General features: G+C 36.2%; 1 protein-coding gene across 3 annotated transcripts in view; it reads right to left on the bottom strand.

Annotated features, from left to right (window-relative positions):
* The window catches only part of LOC108734125 (zwei Ig domain protein zig-8), a 495,980-nt gene that overhangs the window by 28,978 nt on the left and 447,736 nt on the right, over positions 1-19,266 (bottom strand). For all 3 annotated transcript variants that reach the window (XM_018465534.1, XM_018465536.1, XM_018465535.1), the window contains one exon: positions 5,067-5,257. In XM_018465534.1, the coding sequence (XP_018321036.1) occupies positions 5,067-5,257 (191 nt within the window). The remainder of the gene's footprint in view (positions 1-5,066; positions 5,258-19,266) is intronic.

Below are 19,266 nucleotides of genomic sequence, written 5' to 3'. Positions count from 1 at the left end.
CTACGGCTAAAACCTGGTGAGATAAAAATTTAAATTTATTCAATCTTTCGCAGAAAGTTTAAGCTTTTGAGAGAAAGTCTGGTTTTCCGCGTATTATTGGCTCACACCATGATTTCTAATAGAAGAACTCTTAAGATTGACTAGTGCAAAAATAAAATTGATAAATAAATAAATAACCAACCTATAGACACAATGTACATATATGTGAGGTCAATTTGGATACTTTGGAGTTGAGACGGAAAAGTCATAAATCATTTTTACAACGAGGTAGGTACAAAGATGGAAAAGGGCGCTTTCTTGACCAATGCTATACGGAAGAAAATGTTTGTTTTATTAATCTGCTGTTATTCTTTTTTGGGTAGAGCACTCCGGACGTAAACTAGTCCCCCATTTGGATGTTCGAGCGGGACTACCTCGGAGGATGTCATCAATAAGTGCAATAGGGATAGATGCAATATTTCACGAATCGGAGCGTGGAATGTTAGGTAAATGAGGCAAGTTGGAAAATTAGACAATTTAAAAGTAGAGATGGATAGATTAGAATGAGATATTAGTGAAGTCCGTTGGCCCGAAGCTGGAGACTTCTGGAGTGGGAACTTTAGTGTAATACGTACAGGATCGGTAGAAGGTTGTTAAAGGTGTAGATATGTTTGGAGCGCGGCGTTGTAAGGGTGCGAAACATAGACAGTGGGCGCGGCGGAAAAGAAAAGGTTAGAAGCCTTCGAAATGTGGTGTTACAGGCGAATGATGAGGATACCGTGGGTAATAAAGGTTAGAAACGAAGAGATACTAGAAAGAATAGGAGAACAGAGAACTCTATGGAGATCAATAAGAAATAGGCGAGATAGTTTAATAGGATATCTTCTGAGACATGAAGGTCTAGTCAGAGACATATTAAAGGCAGAAACAGGAATTAGGAGGGGTAGAGGTAGACCTAGGTTAGATTACTGTTTTCAAATAGGTAAGGATGTGAGTTGTTCTAGTTTTAGGGAAATGCGAAGATCAGCGCAGGATAGGAAAAAGTGGAGGTACGTGTCCAACCAGTCTTAGGACTGACGACCTTATGATGATGATAATGTTTCCTTTTTGCATCACTAACAATATTAAATTTTGCTAACAACTTATACAACACAGTCAACACAAAACGATAACATTAGTGCCACAGTAAAAACGAAGATCTGTCTGTTGATTTCCAAATTGAACTAATGTGTTTACCAGAGAAGTAACTATTCCTAAATAATAATTAATAAACATCGGTGCATACTTTCAATACAATTACATTAAAAAGTAATCAACAGATTATATATTATATAATAATTGTCCGTATTAATTTCGTTTTTAGAGTTGACGAGGGCACATTTCCTTAACACGACATTTACTGTGTCAGTAATATCATTTTGTGTTGACTGTTGTATAGGTTGTTAGCAAAACTGAATATTGTTACTGACGCAAAAAAGTTTAACGACAGATTAATAAAACAAACTTTTTTTTCTTAACGCTACGTAATTTTTGGGGAAGCCACTGCAAATGTCATAATCGATTCCATCTGAATCGAATTGTATCGTATTAGTAGAGAAAGTTTCCTTTTCCATCTTTGGACCTACCCCATTGTAAAAATGATTTATGACTTTTCCGTTTCGACTCGGCGAAAGATCTATATTCTATATTTAAGTAATTGCCCATTCACACATCTTTACAAGTTCTAATAATATCCAGATAAGTAATTTGATAATAAAAAGGTAGGTATCGATCATAAAAGAAAACCCTAATAAGTATTTCTTACTATAAAAAGTTACAAAAATGAAATACAATAGCTTTTAGAAATGTTTAAATCTAATCATAACAAAATATCTAGCATGACTCGAGATAAAAATGTTAAGTCTCTCAGAGTCTCTGAAAGCGAGACTCGAGTCTCTGTCTCTCATCGAGTCTCTCTGGTGTCGCTGAGAGAGACTGTCAACAAAATTGTTTAGGGTCTCCAAACGATAGACTCGAGTCGCTCATAGAGAGATCCTCATTTCGTATCCAGTCTCTGAACGAGAGACTAGAGTCGTTCATAGAGAGATCCTCATTTCGTATCCAGTCTCTGAACGAGAGACTAGAGTCGTTCATAGAGAGATCCTCATTTCGTATCCAGTCTCTGAACGAGAGACTCGAATCTCACAATAAGTGGTGTCTCGATAGACATGGTTAAAATTTTCTAAGTTCAACATATTTCAGAGATCCCAGTCTTTCTACGAGAGACTCGGGTGTCTCAATTTTTCAGTTTTATTCATTTAGTCTCTCTGTGAGAGACTCGAATCTCTGAATTAACAATTTTATCGTACGAGTCTCTCATACAGAGACTGTGAGAGATCCATAAAAACACCTATGCAATAACTGAGAGACTGTGAAAGACTGTGAGAGACGCGCTCAGAGACGCTGAAAGACTCTGAAAGAGTCTGAGAGACTGGAGAGAGGGTGAAAATTTTTGTCTAGGGGAGTAAGTATGTATCATAACTTACATACTACATGCATACGTATAGATGGCATAGTCTGCAATAAAACTGCCATATTTACTTCCGTCTTTCAACTTACTGACTAGACTAGAGCGGTTGCTGACTGAACACCTGCTTTTATTCACGAAAGACGTAGGGAATAACGTAAACATAGAAAAGAGATGTCAGGTAGGAATTGCAGCGGACACTAATAAAGAAAAAGGAAAAACATTACACCAATTAATGTGTAATAGAAAGAGATGCAGACAAGCAGAATATAAACATATTGCCAGCATCGGACTTTAAAGGACGTTCAACATTCTCAGGAATTTGGGAATGCTCTTTCAAAGATATAATTCCAATCGGGCAGTTATAAAGCCAACCCTGAGCTTTTGCGTACCTAAGCAACCTCTAACCGCTGCATCGCTTACTATTATTCGGTTATCTCTTTTCACTTTGTCTGTACTACTCATGAAGCATTTCCTAACTTAAAAAGGGCGTGTTCAAAACGCAGCAAATGATTACACCCAAAGTGGAAGAAAGAAAGAAGATACGTCCGTTCTCACAGATAATTTATAGCGGACTTTGCCAATTTTGATCGTTCCAACTATAGATAGATATGTGTGCGCTTTAGAGTTATGCTGAGAAAGTTGTTTAATTTGAACTCCAACAATGTCGCAAAATGTTTCGAACTATTCTGGTTTAATAACGATTGAATATTCAACCAGAGCTCAATATCGATAGAATAATAATAATAATAATAATAATTAGATATTACAGTATCTTTGAGGTGGTCAGCATTGATGTTCTGTACTTTATGTCCGATCGTGCTAAATTTAGCATCCCTGGTCGATAACTATGCAATCAAAATAGATGGCGACTGGGATAAATACATAAGACGGAGTGAAGCGAAGAGAGGAAGGATCGGAGAATGCTTGCTTGCATTCGAAATCGGTCGAATTGTAATTTTAGCTGGTGAAATGCGATCCTGTGTTAGAGAACTGCAATGCTACGAACTGCTAAAGTAGTACGCCAGCTAGCTCCTTAAGGAATAAGGGAAATTGTAGGTGAAATCACTTTCAACGAGACACTTAGGTATTGTTTGGTATAAAACGATAAAATTTCGTTCGATTTTTATACGCCGCTCTGGAACTCGTTTTAATACGGGATTTATTTAATCGACGATGCTATTAGGAGAAAATCTACTAAAATCAAATCAATTTCTCATTACATACTTCTCATAATACATCTGTAAACATTAGAATTGTACAATAGCTTTGATGCTGAGTGATCAGTTTTTAGTATCAGATTAAGTCATGCACATGTTATATCAGAAATATTTTTCTCCATGAAATCTAACACAAGCAAATTAAAAAGTTTTATCTTTTGTTGAGCTTAAACACGTTGTTCTGTATAATTCACTAAAATTTTAAGAGAAAGAACAGAAAGTGTTCGAATGGAAAATTAAATTAGTAAAATAATTCGAAGTGGTCTGTTATCTGTCGACACTGCCAGACGCGGATCGCGATTTCGATCTTTTTGGATCTCCTCAGCGCGTCGCAGGCAGCTCCGACAGAACACAGACCAACTTTTACCTGCCGTCTTAACAGTGCGTTTTAGAAAATACTACAAATGGCGCAGTAAACGCCATCTGTTTTCGGGATTCGTTTTCAGCAAGTAGATATCTGCACAAGTGGACCTTGTTGGAGCATATGTAATCCTAAAATGTAGCATCGTGCTACAGATGGCGTTTACTGCGCCATTTGTAGTATTTTAAAACGCACTGTTAAGACAACATGTAAAAGTTGGTCTGTGTTCTGTCGGAGCTGCCTGCGATGCGCTGATGAGATCCAAAAATATCGAAATCGCGATCCGCGTCTGGCAGTTTCGACAGAATAGAGACCACTTCGAATTATTTTATTCGATTAAGCTAACGTGCCTATCACGTTGAGGTTGGCTACGCCGGGATTCGTTTTCAGCAAGTAGATATCCACACAAGTGGACCTTGTTGGAGCATACGTAATCCTAAAATGTAGTATCGTGCTACAGATGGCGTTCACGGCGCCATTTGTAATATTTTCTAAAACGCATAATTATATTAGTCTTTTTACTACCTACAAATTAACGTACCCCATTGTTGTGTGGGAATTCAAATCAAATATTTATACAGAAAATATTCTTTAATAAATGTATAATTAACAAAAAAATTATTGAAAGATATTCTTTTCTTTTTCTGTTCCCATCGTTAAGCATTATATGCTTCTCTGAATCTTTTGTTTTTACTATGACATCTTCTCTGTAAGCTTCCGAAATCTGCGTCAGATCTTTTATTAAGTTTGATACAAAGCTGCATTGTAAACAACTATATGTATTTACCTGCGTTCTTTATCGTAACTCTCGACGTTATCACTAAACTTTTTTTCACTCTGACCCGAATCGGCATCCCGCACGAACGCCATTTTATCTAAAGAACTTTCCCTTCGTACAACTTGACTTGGAAAAATCATTCGCGATAATTATTGAACAAACCCTGTATTCCAATCGTACGTGGCTACATCTATAGATTAATAATTTAAAAGCGTCACTCACCTCGATAGAGAGTCGTGGGATCGAGTCGGCTTCGTTGGAAGTTGGGGAATTGCTTTTGAGAATTTCAGTGTCGCGGTACCAAGAGATGGTCCCTAGGTCATGCGGTCCTTGGTTTATTGTGCAAGTGATAGTCACAGAACTGCCCGCCTTGACATGCAAATCTCCTGGGCCCAGAATCCGAGCTCTTGCTTCTGAAAGCCGTCGTTTACAGAAATTAATGGCGTACCTAACGTTAAGATGGCCTGCTTCGCTCTATACGTATGCATGTAATTGCCACTGCATTAGACAATGTTTCGTTACTTTGTCGTTATGTTCGTGTAAACGTATTGTAATAACAAATAGATAAAATAAACAGGTTTATCATAGATTAAATGTAAACTGATTAAGGTAACTAATGCTTATAGAAAGAAAAATTAAGCGAATGAAAATGGCATTTAATCTCCTTATCAAAATAAGCATTTAATAATTGAATTGGAACAAAATACTAAAACAAAACAAACTTTTAACAGGATCATACTGTTGGTAATCGGAACATACCGATGCTACTAATACTTTTTAGCATTACAACTAGGTATCTATTATTTCTCATTTTAGTTTCACATATCAATTTTTAATCAATTTAGTTATAATAGGTAATACCCATTTTTGTATAATTGAATATTTGCTCACGCCCAAATATACTGTGGGGTCATTTAATTATTATTCCTTCCCCTTTTTCTAGTAATTTAGGTGGTGATTATTACGAGTTATACCCTCTTTCTTCGAAAATGTGGGCGTTTTTATGGTTATTTGTTCTATTACTTCCTACATAGTATTAATGACAACGCAGATGTCATATATGCCACTGGTATCACGTAAATCATTCTAGTACTAGTAATTAAGTGTGAAGATATTGGTTAATTTGGTGAAAAGGCTTTCATCATTAGTTAGATGAGGCATATATCATGGAATTCTGATGAAACAATTACAGTAACATATTATATCTTTACAGAAAGAGGGTAGTCCATCTCTCATCTATTGCAAATATTTGAAATACTGTCACTAATTTTATATTATAGAAATTAATAGGCAATAATATACGTATAACGCCAGGGGATTTTCGCTTGGGGGGGGGGGTTGTATATACACTTAATACTAAACCCGAGATAAAAATGTTCAGTCTCTCAGAGTCTCTGAAAGCGAGACTCGAGTCTCCGTCTTTCATCGAGTCTCTGGTGTCGCTGAGAGAGACTGTAAAAAAAAACTGTTTAGCGTCTCTGAACGAGTCTCGAGTTGCTGATAGGGAGATCCTCATTTCGTATCCAGTCTCTCAATAAGTGGTGTCTCGATAGACATGGTTAAAATTTTCTAAGTTCAACATAATCCTGAGATTCCAGTCTTTCTTCGAAAGACTAAAGTCCCTCAATTTTTCAGTTTTATTCATTCAGTCTCTCTGTGAGAGACTCGAATATCTGAATTAACAATTTTATCGTTCGAGTCTCTCATACAAAGACTGTGAGAGACGATCTCAGAGACGCTGAAAGACTCTGAAATACTCTGAGAGGCAGGAGAGAGACTGAATATTTTTGTCTAGGGAAGGTAACAATGTGTTTCATAATTAAAACCAAAATAAAATAATTTATGGCATATTTTAGACTGACTGAAAAATTAAATAGTAGGTGTTACTATTTCAAGTATAATATTTTCCTATATATATTCATTATTTTTGTTTGTTTTGAACCCGATAGAGGTTGAATCGATATTTGGTTCTCTCTTTTGTATACCGATTTTTATTGAAGAAAATTCTGAATTTTTTTTGTGTTAATCTTGTAAATTAAGGGAGAGTTCTAACCAATTCGAATGTTACAAAAATCTTCATTAACTGATTGTAAACTTCTTTCTTGGACTCATTTCTATTCTGTTGTCAGTCACGATTGCCCAATGAAGTCATCTTGATAGAGATGTTGACAAAAAATAACAGCGGATCTTTCAGAAGACACAAACTCCAAGAATCGTTCCAAAATTTGAATAAATCAAAATGCGTTTATCTAAAGCTTCCCATATTGTCTATTAAATGTGATGTGTTTTGAAGATAGCATCGAAAGTATTAATACGACTATAACATTTTGTAAATAGACGGGATGAGATAGAGTTGATCCCTATCTCTTCCGAGTTATGTGAGATGATACCCATCTCACAGCTCTTCGCAGCATCGCAGAATTTCATTATAGCACGGTCTAGTATGCTGTGTCGGTCGGTGGTAAAGTTGAGTCGACTTCACGGTGAGCAAGTTGAACACAGCACGTGCTATAACTCATTACGACCTGGTAACGTACTAGAGAAAATAATTTAGCTCGCAAGTAACGCCCGTGAAATGAGAATGGAGATGGAGCAGAGATGTTGCTGCTGTAGCTAGAAGCGTTTAGAATCGCCAAACGTATTACTCGTTTTGAGGAAAGTTAGTTAATTCGGTTAGCATTTCGGGATAAATAAGGAGAATTCTTAATTTCGTATGTAGGTACACAATTATTTAATAGACGTCGATCTCTTTGGTTTAGTTTTTATGATCTACTAAAGGTATTTCAAAACTTTAAGATACAAATAAATTTTGAAGCAGTTTCCTAAAGGTGTATGAGTTCTATTAATTAAAAAAGAAACAGTATCTGTGTTCTCTAAACTTTTGAAAATAAGGTCGAAATTAGACATGTCAGGTACGCGGACCTTCCATTAAATGCCACCCTCGAGAACGTTCCCGTTAATAAAGTTGCTTAACCACTAAACCATTGTCATTTTGATTTTTGGTTGACGCATTTTAACGAGACGGTTGGGTTGAAACCGTTGAGACGAGCCTATAATGTTTATAAACGCTAAAAGTCTGCAAGGTGGCAAAATTGTGACCGCAGATACCGTTTATGAAAACCTGATATAAGTAGGTACTAACAAGCAACAGAAATTGTAACAGTTAGGCCATACTGATGTACGAGGGCGGTTCAATAAGTACCCGTGTTTGAAGACAGAGGAAGTTCCTGAGAGATGGCGTTATCATTGTGTGCTGCTATCTATCAAAACAAATTTCAGACTAATTGATAGGTTAATTTGGATTTGGCAGCCATTCGAATGAGATGTGTTCAGAGATTTTCGCTAAGACTGAAGAAGAGCAATATCGTTCAGGAACTCGCTTTTTATGTTTGGATGGGAAAAAATTCGACGAGATAAAAGCAAAGTTGGATGCTGATTAAAGGGAAACTTCGCCATCTATGACCACAGTTAGATATTGTTTTGACGAATTTAAACGTGAGCGAACATCTGTTTTTGATGAGGATCGACCAGGACGCCCGGCAGACGTGGTTACCGAGGAATTCATTGAAAAAGTCCACATGATTCACGCTGATCGACGAATGAAAGTGCACGAAGTAGCAAAGGTCGTAGGTGTGTCGATCGGAAGGGCAATTCATATTTTACATGATAAGTTGGCGTTCAAAAAATTGTCGGCCCGAGGAGTGCTGCGATTGCTCACGGTGGACAACAAGTGGAAGCAGTGTTTTGAGTAATTTAAGCGAGATCCGAAGAACCTTTTGCGCCGAGTTGTCACCGTTGATGAAACTTGGATTCATCATTACACACCAGAAACCAAGAAATAATCAAAACAATGGATTTCTCCCGGTGAATCTGCTCCAAGAAAGCAAAGACTGGAAAGGCTATGGCGACGATATTTTGGGATGCGAAGGGCGTCATCTTTACGGATTTTTTTAGAAAAAGGAAGAACAATCCCTGGACAATACTACAGTGAGTTATTGGACCGCTTCGACAAAAAATTGAAGGAGACATGGTCTCATTTGGCAAAACTGAAGGTGCTTTTTCACCACGATAACGTTCCAGCACATTCATCCGGAGTTGTTCCCGCCAAAGTACCTATATCAATTGCTACCGCACCCCCTGTATTCACCGATCTGGCTTCCTGCGACTTCTTCTTGTTCCCTAACATGAAGAAATAACTCGCGGGAAAAAATTTTGCTCAAACGAGGAGGTCATCGCCGAGACAGGGGCGTATTTTGGAGAGTTCGACAAATCTTATTTTTTGGAGGGGTTAAAAAATGGCAGGAATGTTGGGAGAAGTGTATCTTTCTAAAAGGGGACTATGTTGAAAAACAAAAAAAAAATTGAAAAAATGATGTCTTCTTTTGTAACATGTGTACTTATTGAACCGCCTCCGTATTCTTGTTTATGAGAGAAAGTAAACACAAGAATTATATCGAAATAACAAATAGTTTGGTATAGTAATCAATAAATAATATAAATTAGGACAAATGATCTACCCCAATACAATCTCAATTATCAATTTTCACTAGGTAGGTTTTTTGTACTTATGACAACGTCGGGTACTCGACGTCTTTATCCGGTATCCGGCCGGATCCTAACAAAGGTAATTCTGTTATCTGGTCTTGCTTCTATACCTCTGCATCCTTTAGTTCTGGTCTCGCTATTATGTAGATATATGCAAAGTACTGGTCAATATCGACATCGGCACTAACTTGAATTTATTCATGGCACTAATACCGAAAGTATTAAATTAATTAAGTACATAATTCACATGATAATGCGACGAATTTGGCCCTATCAAATTACGATACATATATTAATTGAGAAATGTGAAGATACAGGATTTTTCTGCTTGATAAATATCATCAGAACGACAGATACATCCTATGTTTAATAAGTTAAGCGTCCTGTTTAATGACCATGTAAATTCTGGAACTTAATTTGCAGGACTGATCATGATTAACCGCTTTACGATTATTCTCTTAATCTTAATTAGTGATAATAACCGTTAACCGTTCAGTATATAATTTGGCAATATAGCATAGACATGCTTGTTATTTAATAAGGAAACGGTCAGGTATCACGTAACCACTTTTAGGAAAAGGGGATGTTTGTCGTGAAATCACGAGCAGTATTTTCTCAAATTGTTGATTTAACGGAGTAAATGAAACTCGATATAAAACTCTATATTTACTAATGAATTATTAACTATGAAATTACAACTACAGGCACAACGAAGAAAATATGAATTAAAAACGGAAGTTAACAAGAAGAAGGACAAAACATAACTGACTCTAAATTATGTGACAAAATCAAAAATTGTTCTGATGCCACCACCAATAAATACTTGGTATGCAACAAAAGAATTTTTTTTTAATGTTTTCGTGGAAGAGGGGAAATCTTCAACAAAAGAATACAAACCAGAAGCCAATAAGGGAAAATGAAGAGCATCGATAATAAAATTAACAAAGATGGTTGCCGTCGAAGACCTTCGCAAAACCAGACAATTGGGACCAAATCGGCCTATTATTGTTTGGAAAATAACATTTAAGAGATACAGTCCATTTCAATTTGTTAGAATTGTGACCTTGAAGAAATCTGCGCGAAGATGGAAAGAATACACACTAGGCGTGAGCAAGACAGACATAGTTGGAACAAGCTTGAACGAGCAGAGCTCTCGGTGGGAACTGTACATTACTAGACGAAAATGTTTAGTAAAACAAAAGTGTATATAAATTAACAATAAAAAACAAAGCAAAAGTTTTATAGGTGTGTAGAACGTTAAGTTAATTCACTGGTTATTATTTTTGGCTAAATATGCTTTTAAATAAAGCATATTATTAAATTTTAACGAGGCAGTTTAAATAATTTTGCAAATGGTACTGTATACTTTTGTCTAGCTCTCGCTCGATGATCGGTGGAGAAATGTGCTCCGCAGACAAATATGATTGAATTTGGAATTATGCTACGGCGCACTCTAATAAAGGGAAGGGGCATATCTCTAACTTCTTGAAACGAACAGTATTTGACTACCTTGTATGCATTTGAAATTATCGAAAGTCGTAATGCAATGTGTACCTATGTAAAAACTAAAAGCTGAAAAGTTATCTCTTTGACTGCTACTAGCGTAAATTTAAAGGAATGTTCCCTTAAAATTGTTAGTACCCAAAAGCGAGCTTAAAATTGGAAAAATATCGTTAATACCTTGGCAGAGACGAATTTTACGAGATTACTGACAAAAATCTTTCTCGAATCAGACAATCTGAAAGGAGAGGGTTGCATTTCCCCTTTCCGTTCAAGTTTTCCTTAGGGCAATGATAAAGAATCGTCGCATTAACGAACCATTATACATTGTATTTGTCGTAAAACTGGGGGATTCGATGCGGAAATCGAACTGATCTCCTGAGGTCGACGAAAAGAGGAACCGAACTGGGTTACGATCCAAGTCACCGCGTACCGTCCGTGTCGTGTCTGCTCGCCTACGACAATGAATCGGTGGAAGATGGGGTTTCGGTGTGTTAGGTTCGCTGTCCTGCTCGTAAATAACGGAAGAAGATCGCGCGACGGTTTCAGAATAAATGGTCGGAATGTGGATTTCGAACAAATCCGCACATGATATTTCTCACCTTCAGATACGATATTCGCCGGCTTGTCCCCCGAACCGTGCACTCAATGGTCTGCAGCTCCGTTCTGCGGTTCTATTCTTACATAACTTCGTTTATTGAAATCTATGTTCCACAAAATCCCATCTTCGATCCGTTCCGATTCGCTGCAGACTTCCGTACTTTATCACCGGTTTATTAGCAAAAAAGAACATTTTCTTAATCCAATTTTGCAAACCAACAACCAACGGATAGGTACTTTAAATTTTAAAAGATTTTACCTGTTACATAGGAAACATAATATCATATTTAGGTCTCTAATACAGTAGAGCCTCCATAATTCGCACATCAAGGGAGACGCCAAAATATTCGAGTTATTGAGTTTTCGATTTATGGAGGATTTTGACTTAGGCAGATTTTGATTCGACTTGTAGAGGTTAAGAGTCGGTATACTTACATTGTCGGCATATCCTTAAAGTCGATAACTTAGACGTAATAAGTTTCAAATTATCGAGGTGTAAAGGTAAAATAAAACATTGCTATGTTCGATATACATGGGTCCAATTTAATTTTTCGAGTTATAGAGATTTCGAGTAATAGAGGTTTTAGGGCTTGAAGAGAAGGAAACAAAACATTTTTTCCAGTTTTGGAGAGTTTCGACTTATCGAAGTTCTACTGTACAAAGTTAGTACAGCCAAATGACTTGTTTAATTTTGTAAGCTGACGCATCTACTATTCGATTACTAGGTCAACTAGCAATAAGGCATGGCCCAGAAGTTCAGATCATTGCTTAACATTCGGGAGGACTACGACTGTCGATCCGGGTCCTTTTACCCTGGTCCTAGTTTTTCTATGGTTTCTTTACCTTACTTAGGCAAATGCTGGGGCAGTAGGTAATATTAATTACCTGTCATTAAATTTTAAAGTAAATTGCTTTTTACATTAACTAAAATATACTCTAGCTTTAGGGAAATGCGGAGATTAGCTTAGGATAAGAAAGAGTGGAGGTGCGTGTCCAATCAGTTTTAGGACTGACGACCTTATGATGATGAAAATATGCTTGTTATCTAATAAACTACTATATGCAAAAAAAAATGTTTTTTGTTGACATATAGGTATCCGAATAATAATAATTCTTTAGGAATCATTTCGTTTCATTGATTTTGCACAACATCCAGAGTAGTCCACCAGCAAAAAAGAAGTTTTTAGAATAAATCGGCAAGAATTTTATGATCGAATTGGGGGAAAACTTGATTGTGAGTGTCGGTGCCGTAAATTGTGTAACGTTTGTGCTGTATATTATATATTATACATTAAAATACATATTACATAAACAAGCTGTAGAATAGAATAGTTGTTTCTCTACACTTCACAAGATGATATCACGTTAAAATTTTAATGTTAATTTGAAGATGATAATTTCCCCAACGAATCGTTATATTACATGTAGGTAATGACGACAAAAGTTAATGTCTTCATGTCCAGGATAGGGCAAAAATGTGAAAATATTTCGTAAGGTATTATTATCGAAGGTAAATAATTTGTTTTATACAGGGTGTAACAGAAATAAATGCCAAGCCTACGAAGGTGTAAACTAGATGCAATAAACAATTACACAGTGAGTTCTATAGCGTGATTAAAGGCAAGAAAATCAGTAATTTCCCATTCGAAGCCGGTCCTGTACGTGAATTGATAACACAAGGGTCTTGTACGATAAAAACTCTCCAGCCACATAGATCACAGATGAAGAATTGCCGATTATTTTCGAACGTCTAATCGTAAGATAAACATAAACAATTTAATAGTACACATGATGTTTAGACTAACGATAAATATATTAACCACAGACAGCACTATTTTATGTAAATGTACAAACACAAAAGAAATAAGAAATTTAAGTTATGTATGTAAACGAGAATCATTCCGATAATTATAACTTCATTAAAGCAAATATCCACACCATCACTAAGGTACTGTCAAGGTGCGTTACTTTTTTGAGGGTGGTTCTAAGTAAACTTATCAAGAAAGTCAAATAAGTTTCCAAAAATTTTCCACCACACATTTACCGAAAATAGTTGTTGCAATCGCAAAGGATGTACGACATGCGAATTTGCGTCGCACCAATAGTAATTTTTAGGAAAATTCAAAATTCCGTCCCACGTGAAATGAAATTGTCTGTAAACAACACCATATGAGAAAAATTACACTATGCAGCACTTTCCTTTCGAAACTACTGACACAAATACACTCGCGGCTGAAAATCAGTTTCAAGCAAGGCTTGTACTGGCTGCAACTCATAAGGGTACAGCAACTGGTCCCTTTAAAATTTACAACACTGTCTCAGGAGAGCGGCCAAGGTTCCCTGCTATTTCACGTGTACTATTTTTCTTATCTGAAACTAAAGATTTCGTCCTAACAGCGTCGACATGATTCAAACCCGTAAATACGTATCATGTCACATTATTCTAACAACTTTTCTACAGTGACTGACCTACACTTATAATTGACGCTGTGCTACTGAATTAGTTTATTGAAGTGCATATCGATTGCCTCATGCTACAGGTTGACTGTTAACATTAACACCCTGAATCACACTTAATCTAATCTAACAAATGAACAATACCTGAGCAAAAAAAAATACAAAATGAATAATACACTGATACTGACAATTAACAGCTGATTCAGTGCAGTGTTACGGGCCGTATTTCTTTACCAGGGCCGGAATGGTAACCTGTAATTTCAACTACGTCTTTTTCGGAAACGGTGAACTTTCGGACATACAAACATTTACTTAATTTTCAAGTTTCATAGTGCTCTATCACCTTCTGCAAGCTCGGCACTTACACTGGCCAACAAAAGAAAAAAAATTGCTTGTTTCCTGCAATTTTTTTTTGTTTCTAACTCATTTTGGTGAATATTTTTTAAATATGGCAACAATTTTTCTGTAACAGCTTTTCTTTTTGAGTTATAGCTAACTACCCTCATTCACCAATTTTGTTTAGTTTTTTGTGTTTTGCCGGTCATTAAAATATATATTATTGTTGTTTTCGATGTGGCTTTCCCAAGATGGTGTTGTTTACATAATCCAAACTGTTTTTGATATATATATGATGAATATATTTTTGAAAAATATCTAAAACCTATATCGTACTTCGTGAAAACTGCGCATCTTCAATACATTAAAATAGAATTGTCCTATCAAGATAAGTCATGGGTTCCTTATATTGTATGCCAGAAATGTGTTGTATGACTACGATTGTGGTTCAATGGAAAAAGGGATGCAATAAATTTCGTAACACCCATGATTTGGCGAGAACCTCGAAATCTCCATGACGACTGCTACTTCTGCGTTGTGAAAATAAATGGAATTAATCCTGGAAATCGTGTAATCCTAATATACCTTCTGCTCAACGACCTCAACTGAAATCACGAGAGGTACAATCTAGTAAATCTAAACACCTTTATAGGTACTTAAACTTGGTATAATAAAACAGTTTGTGAAGGCGTTTGACAAAAGTAGTGAATGTTTCAATTTTTTTTCACGCAAGTTTCCAGGATTAAGTAATGAAAAGTTAAAAGCAGGAATTTTTGATGGGCCACAAATTAGGCAACTCGTGAAAGATCCTAATTTTATCAAAGCAATTACTGAAGTGGGATCGAAAGCATGGAATTCATTTGTTTTAGTTATGAGTAACTTTTTAGGGAACAAGAAATTTGAGAATTATGTTGTGCTCGTTGAGTGCATGCTTTCAAATTTGCAAGAGTTAGGATGTAACATGTCCCACACTCACATTTAGATCGATTCCCACAAAATGTGGGTGATTTTAGTGAACTGCAGGGTGAAAGATTTCATGAAGATACACGGACAATGGAAGAGCGTTATCAAGAAAGGTGGGACTACCATATGATCGCCGACTACTGTTGGAGTTTGCAACGAGATCAACCTGATGTCGTTCATTTAAGGAAATCGTCTAAAAGATCATTTGATAGTGTACAATTGAAATTTAGCTTACATGTATAGTAATTTTTTTGTATTACTTAGTCGAAATACTTAAATCGTATATTTCAAAAAGTAAAGCTGTTAGCAATCATCCAATATTTTTTTCATAATCAGAGCTATAGAAATACCCAATAAAAGTAAAAAAAATTAAGGAAACAAAAATGGTGTTGACCAGTGTTATTTATGTTACACCTTGTATAATAAATTATGAAATAATTAAAAGAAACAGTAAGTAAAAATAATAACTTGTTTATTCAGCAAAGTGTTTATTCTGCTAAGAAAATTATAAAATAGTAGCTCTATGAAAGTTGACTTCGTAAAACATCCACTTAGTAAACTTCAAAAGCGTAACAGAAAATTTTATCGTGTTTTTAAATATTAAAAATTACTGGAGTAACCACAAAATTCCCTCATTTACTTCTCGTGAGCGCATTTGCGCGTTATTTTCAAACCGCTTTTATAATTTTGGTGACAAACATCGAGTTTGAAAAGCGTAGGTACGTACAACACTTGAGTGTATTCGTTTTGATGATGTAGGACGATGCGTAGTGTGCTTCTACCAGGAAATTCCATCTGATGTATTTAACTCTTTGCTCACTCGGCAAATTTTAATTAAACCTGACCGAGCTAAATAAAAGCCGGTGGGGACTAATGCAAACAACCTACAAATAAATTATTGTGTTTGTCGAATTTGAGTTCTACAGTTTTCAAATTAACGCTGTTTCCCGTTTAATTAGATTTTATATTACGAGAACCTCATTTTCAAAAACGTTCCATATCTGGCGGTTAGCAAATGAATAAGCAGGAATTAATAAATTCAGTTTGACGTGTTACAGGAAAATATTGCTCCAATAAATATCTTGTAACACCATTATATGCTACATCTATACCAAATCAAGCAGTTAATTGTTGCGATGTGATTATGTTTCAAACAGAATGATTATTTAGTACAAATTGTTTTAAAATTCTATGGAAAGTAAGAACAATTGGTGAAGGTGCTTGGCACAACTTCTTCTATAACTGGTCGAAGACTGAAGATGTCATTCCATGAAGAAATGATCTCTTTCGAATTTATAAATTAACATTTGCGAGTACAGAAGTGATTACTCTATTGAAGGCGATTCAAGCCTGCAATATCTTTTTTTTAATATCCAATTCTTATACAGTCTTCATTCTTCTCGAGAATTCTGGAACTCGTTTGTTAGGTAGGCAAATATGCGTCACTCAGGGTATGATATATATATTTCTCTTCGCGGCTCTAGCACAAACCGAGCGGCATGGCCTAGAGGTCTAGACCATTGCTTAGCATTCGGGAGGACGCCGGTTCGATTCCGGTTCCGTCTGCCTTGGTCCAAGTTTTTCTGTGGTTTCCTTGGATCACCTAGGCAAATGCTGAGGCAGTAATATTCCACAGATAATCTTTCACTCTCTTCTGTCTTCATTTCGTCCGTCTCATCTTTCTTACCCGAACCACCACCCACCCATTCCCACGATTCCTGAAAGCAGGCTGAAGAGGGCCTTCCGCCCTACCTTCCGGCATAGTCCGGAGGGACTGCCCGCCCACCAGCATTACTGGCTGGTGGGAATGAAACACCCAAAAGTTTCTCTAGCACAATGGTTGCCGACCATCGGTCGATCTCTACCTGCGGACATACTTAACAGCCGTCGGAAATCAATGTATTGATTTTCACATGTACATGATGAAACTGGATTCTAACCGCGTCTTCTCGACGAGATTTCCATGATGGATCATGACTGAACTGTTTAGCACCAGTGTTGGAGATCCTGCATCGACAATGTAAAGTTCCTGAAGATGTCCCGTGTGATAAAAGGCGAAAAGTGAAACACTTTTGACGACAATGATCTGTCATGAGGATCTTATCAAGAAGACGCGGTCATATAGAATCTGGAAGTCCAATTTTTCAAACGAAAGTCCTAACAGTATCTAATGCAATACTGACAAATTTATTTTAGTGATAAGAAAAACATTTTTATCTATATGACAAGAATTTCTGACGTTCTAAATGACAATTGTATAGGTCCAAGGAAAACAGAAGTACCTTTTATAATTTAGTTATCTCTTTCATAAGTGTCGGTTATCGATTTTGATAGACGATAAAATTTGCCATCAGGTAATGTCTTTATAAGTTGGTATGGGTGAAATTACCGATTAATATTTAGTCCTACGGGTCTTTACAAAGCGGGGACTGGAAAATTTGTAGCATCTTGGTTAAACTCGGAGGTCTCGTGAGATTAATCGTGAACTTGGACTTGTCGCGCTGTCTACCTTCGTGATATATTGTTTTCCAGGCCAAGACAGACATCATAGACGATTAGACCGTATTCTTCGCCGCAAATAAAGCATAGGCTTAATTACTCAATCATTATGCAAATGATTCGTTGTTAAGGACGAATGAAACGACGCCTCTTTTTCTTCTTCTTCTTCTGTAATTCCCCGAAGATTTCTCAACTCTAATGAAGCCTATAGCCAGAGAATTTTGCAGGTCAATCCCTTTGCCTTGAGCAACGTTATAGGGTTTGCTCGTGCCGATCCATATTGCTGAGCTTCTAATATCTTAATCCGACAACGGCGGCGACGTCTTGGTGGTGCTTGCTGGCTGTCGTCCGTCTAGCCCACAGTGGAACATATAAAGTCGCGTTCTCTAGCGATGTGATCGATTAAAAGTGTCGCATATCTGGAACACTGCTTGCTTGGTCTTGGCTGCACTGCATCTTTTTTGCTTGGCTTCACGTATTTCGTTTTTCTTGCTAAAATTGTACCACCTTATGAAAAGAACCAGCTGCTTGTTGTTGCACACGTCCGCGGCCAATAAAAAGTGTCGCTTAGAGAAATTTAGGGCTGGCTAAGCGTTTTTCCCCTTAAAACAGCCCCATTTTGCTCCTATGAATGAACAAACGAGGCGAGGAATGAATATCATGCTTCCTTTAATTACTTTTTTATAATAATGCGTTATCGCATATTACACATACATATACGATTTCGAAATTTCAACGCCTTTTGTGATTAGTTCAGGTATTTTCCGTAATTTGCAGTATTTCTCAATTTTTCTCTTATTAGTTAAATATACAACACAGGCGAGTTGAAATCCGAACATAGATGCGATCATCAAAGGGAGGCATCATCATTTGAAAAATACTATGTGATACAGAAAAATCAATTGAATAATGTTAACTTATTACTTAATATAAGATAAATCCATTAAATGCAACTTAAAGCCTTTTGGTCAAAAGATTTTGAGAATTCGGTTAGTTTAGGACAGATTTCACAGTAGCGGGTGATAATTTCAAAATCTCTAAAAACTGCCCCAAATTAAGCGAGTTCTCAAAATCTTTTGAACAAAGTGTAAACGCTTCAAAGATATTGCATTTATTGGACTTATTATTACTTTATTATTCATATGAAAAGATATCTGAAAGTTTTTGTACAAATTTTCCTTTAACGTCTTATGATGATGCTTGCGATTGTATGTAATAGAATATCCCCTTGTTCGATTCTCAATTCGCCTGTATTATATATATATATATATATATGAAGATGTCATTCCATGAANTATATATATATATACCTACTAACTGTATGAAAAATTCAATATTAATTTTGTTTAGGAATGTTTAACAATCTCATAAGTTTATAAGTGTTGTTGCTTAAAAAACTTTCGATTTGAAAAGGTATTAAATGATCTTAAAAAGTAAATAAACATTTTAAAAGACTTTTTTTCGGTAAAAAAGCTACGTTTTGTTCTTCATTTCTGAGACTTTGAAATTTTGAAAGAACTGG

The sequence above is a fragment of the Agrilus planipennis genome, unplaced genomic scaffold (assembly GCF_000699045.2).
Source record: "Agrilus planipennis isolate EAB-ADULT unplaced genomic scaffold, Apla_2.0 scaffold65, whole genome shotgun sequence".
Taxonomy (NCBI): Eukaryota; Metazoa; Arthropoda; class Insecta; order Coleoptera; family Buprestidae; genus Agrilus; species Agrilus planipennis.
Note: the sequence above shows the minus strand (reverse complement) of the source record. Positions and strands in the feature narration are given on the sequence as shown.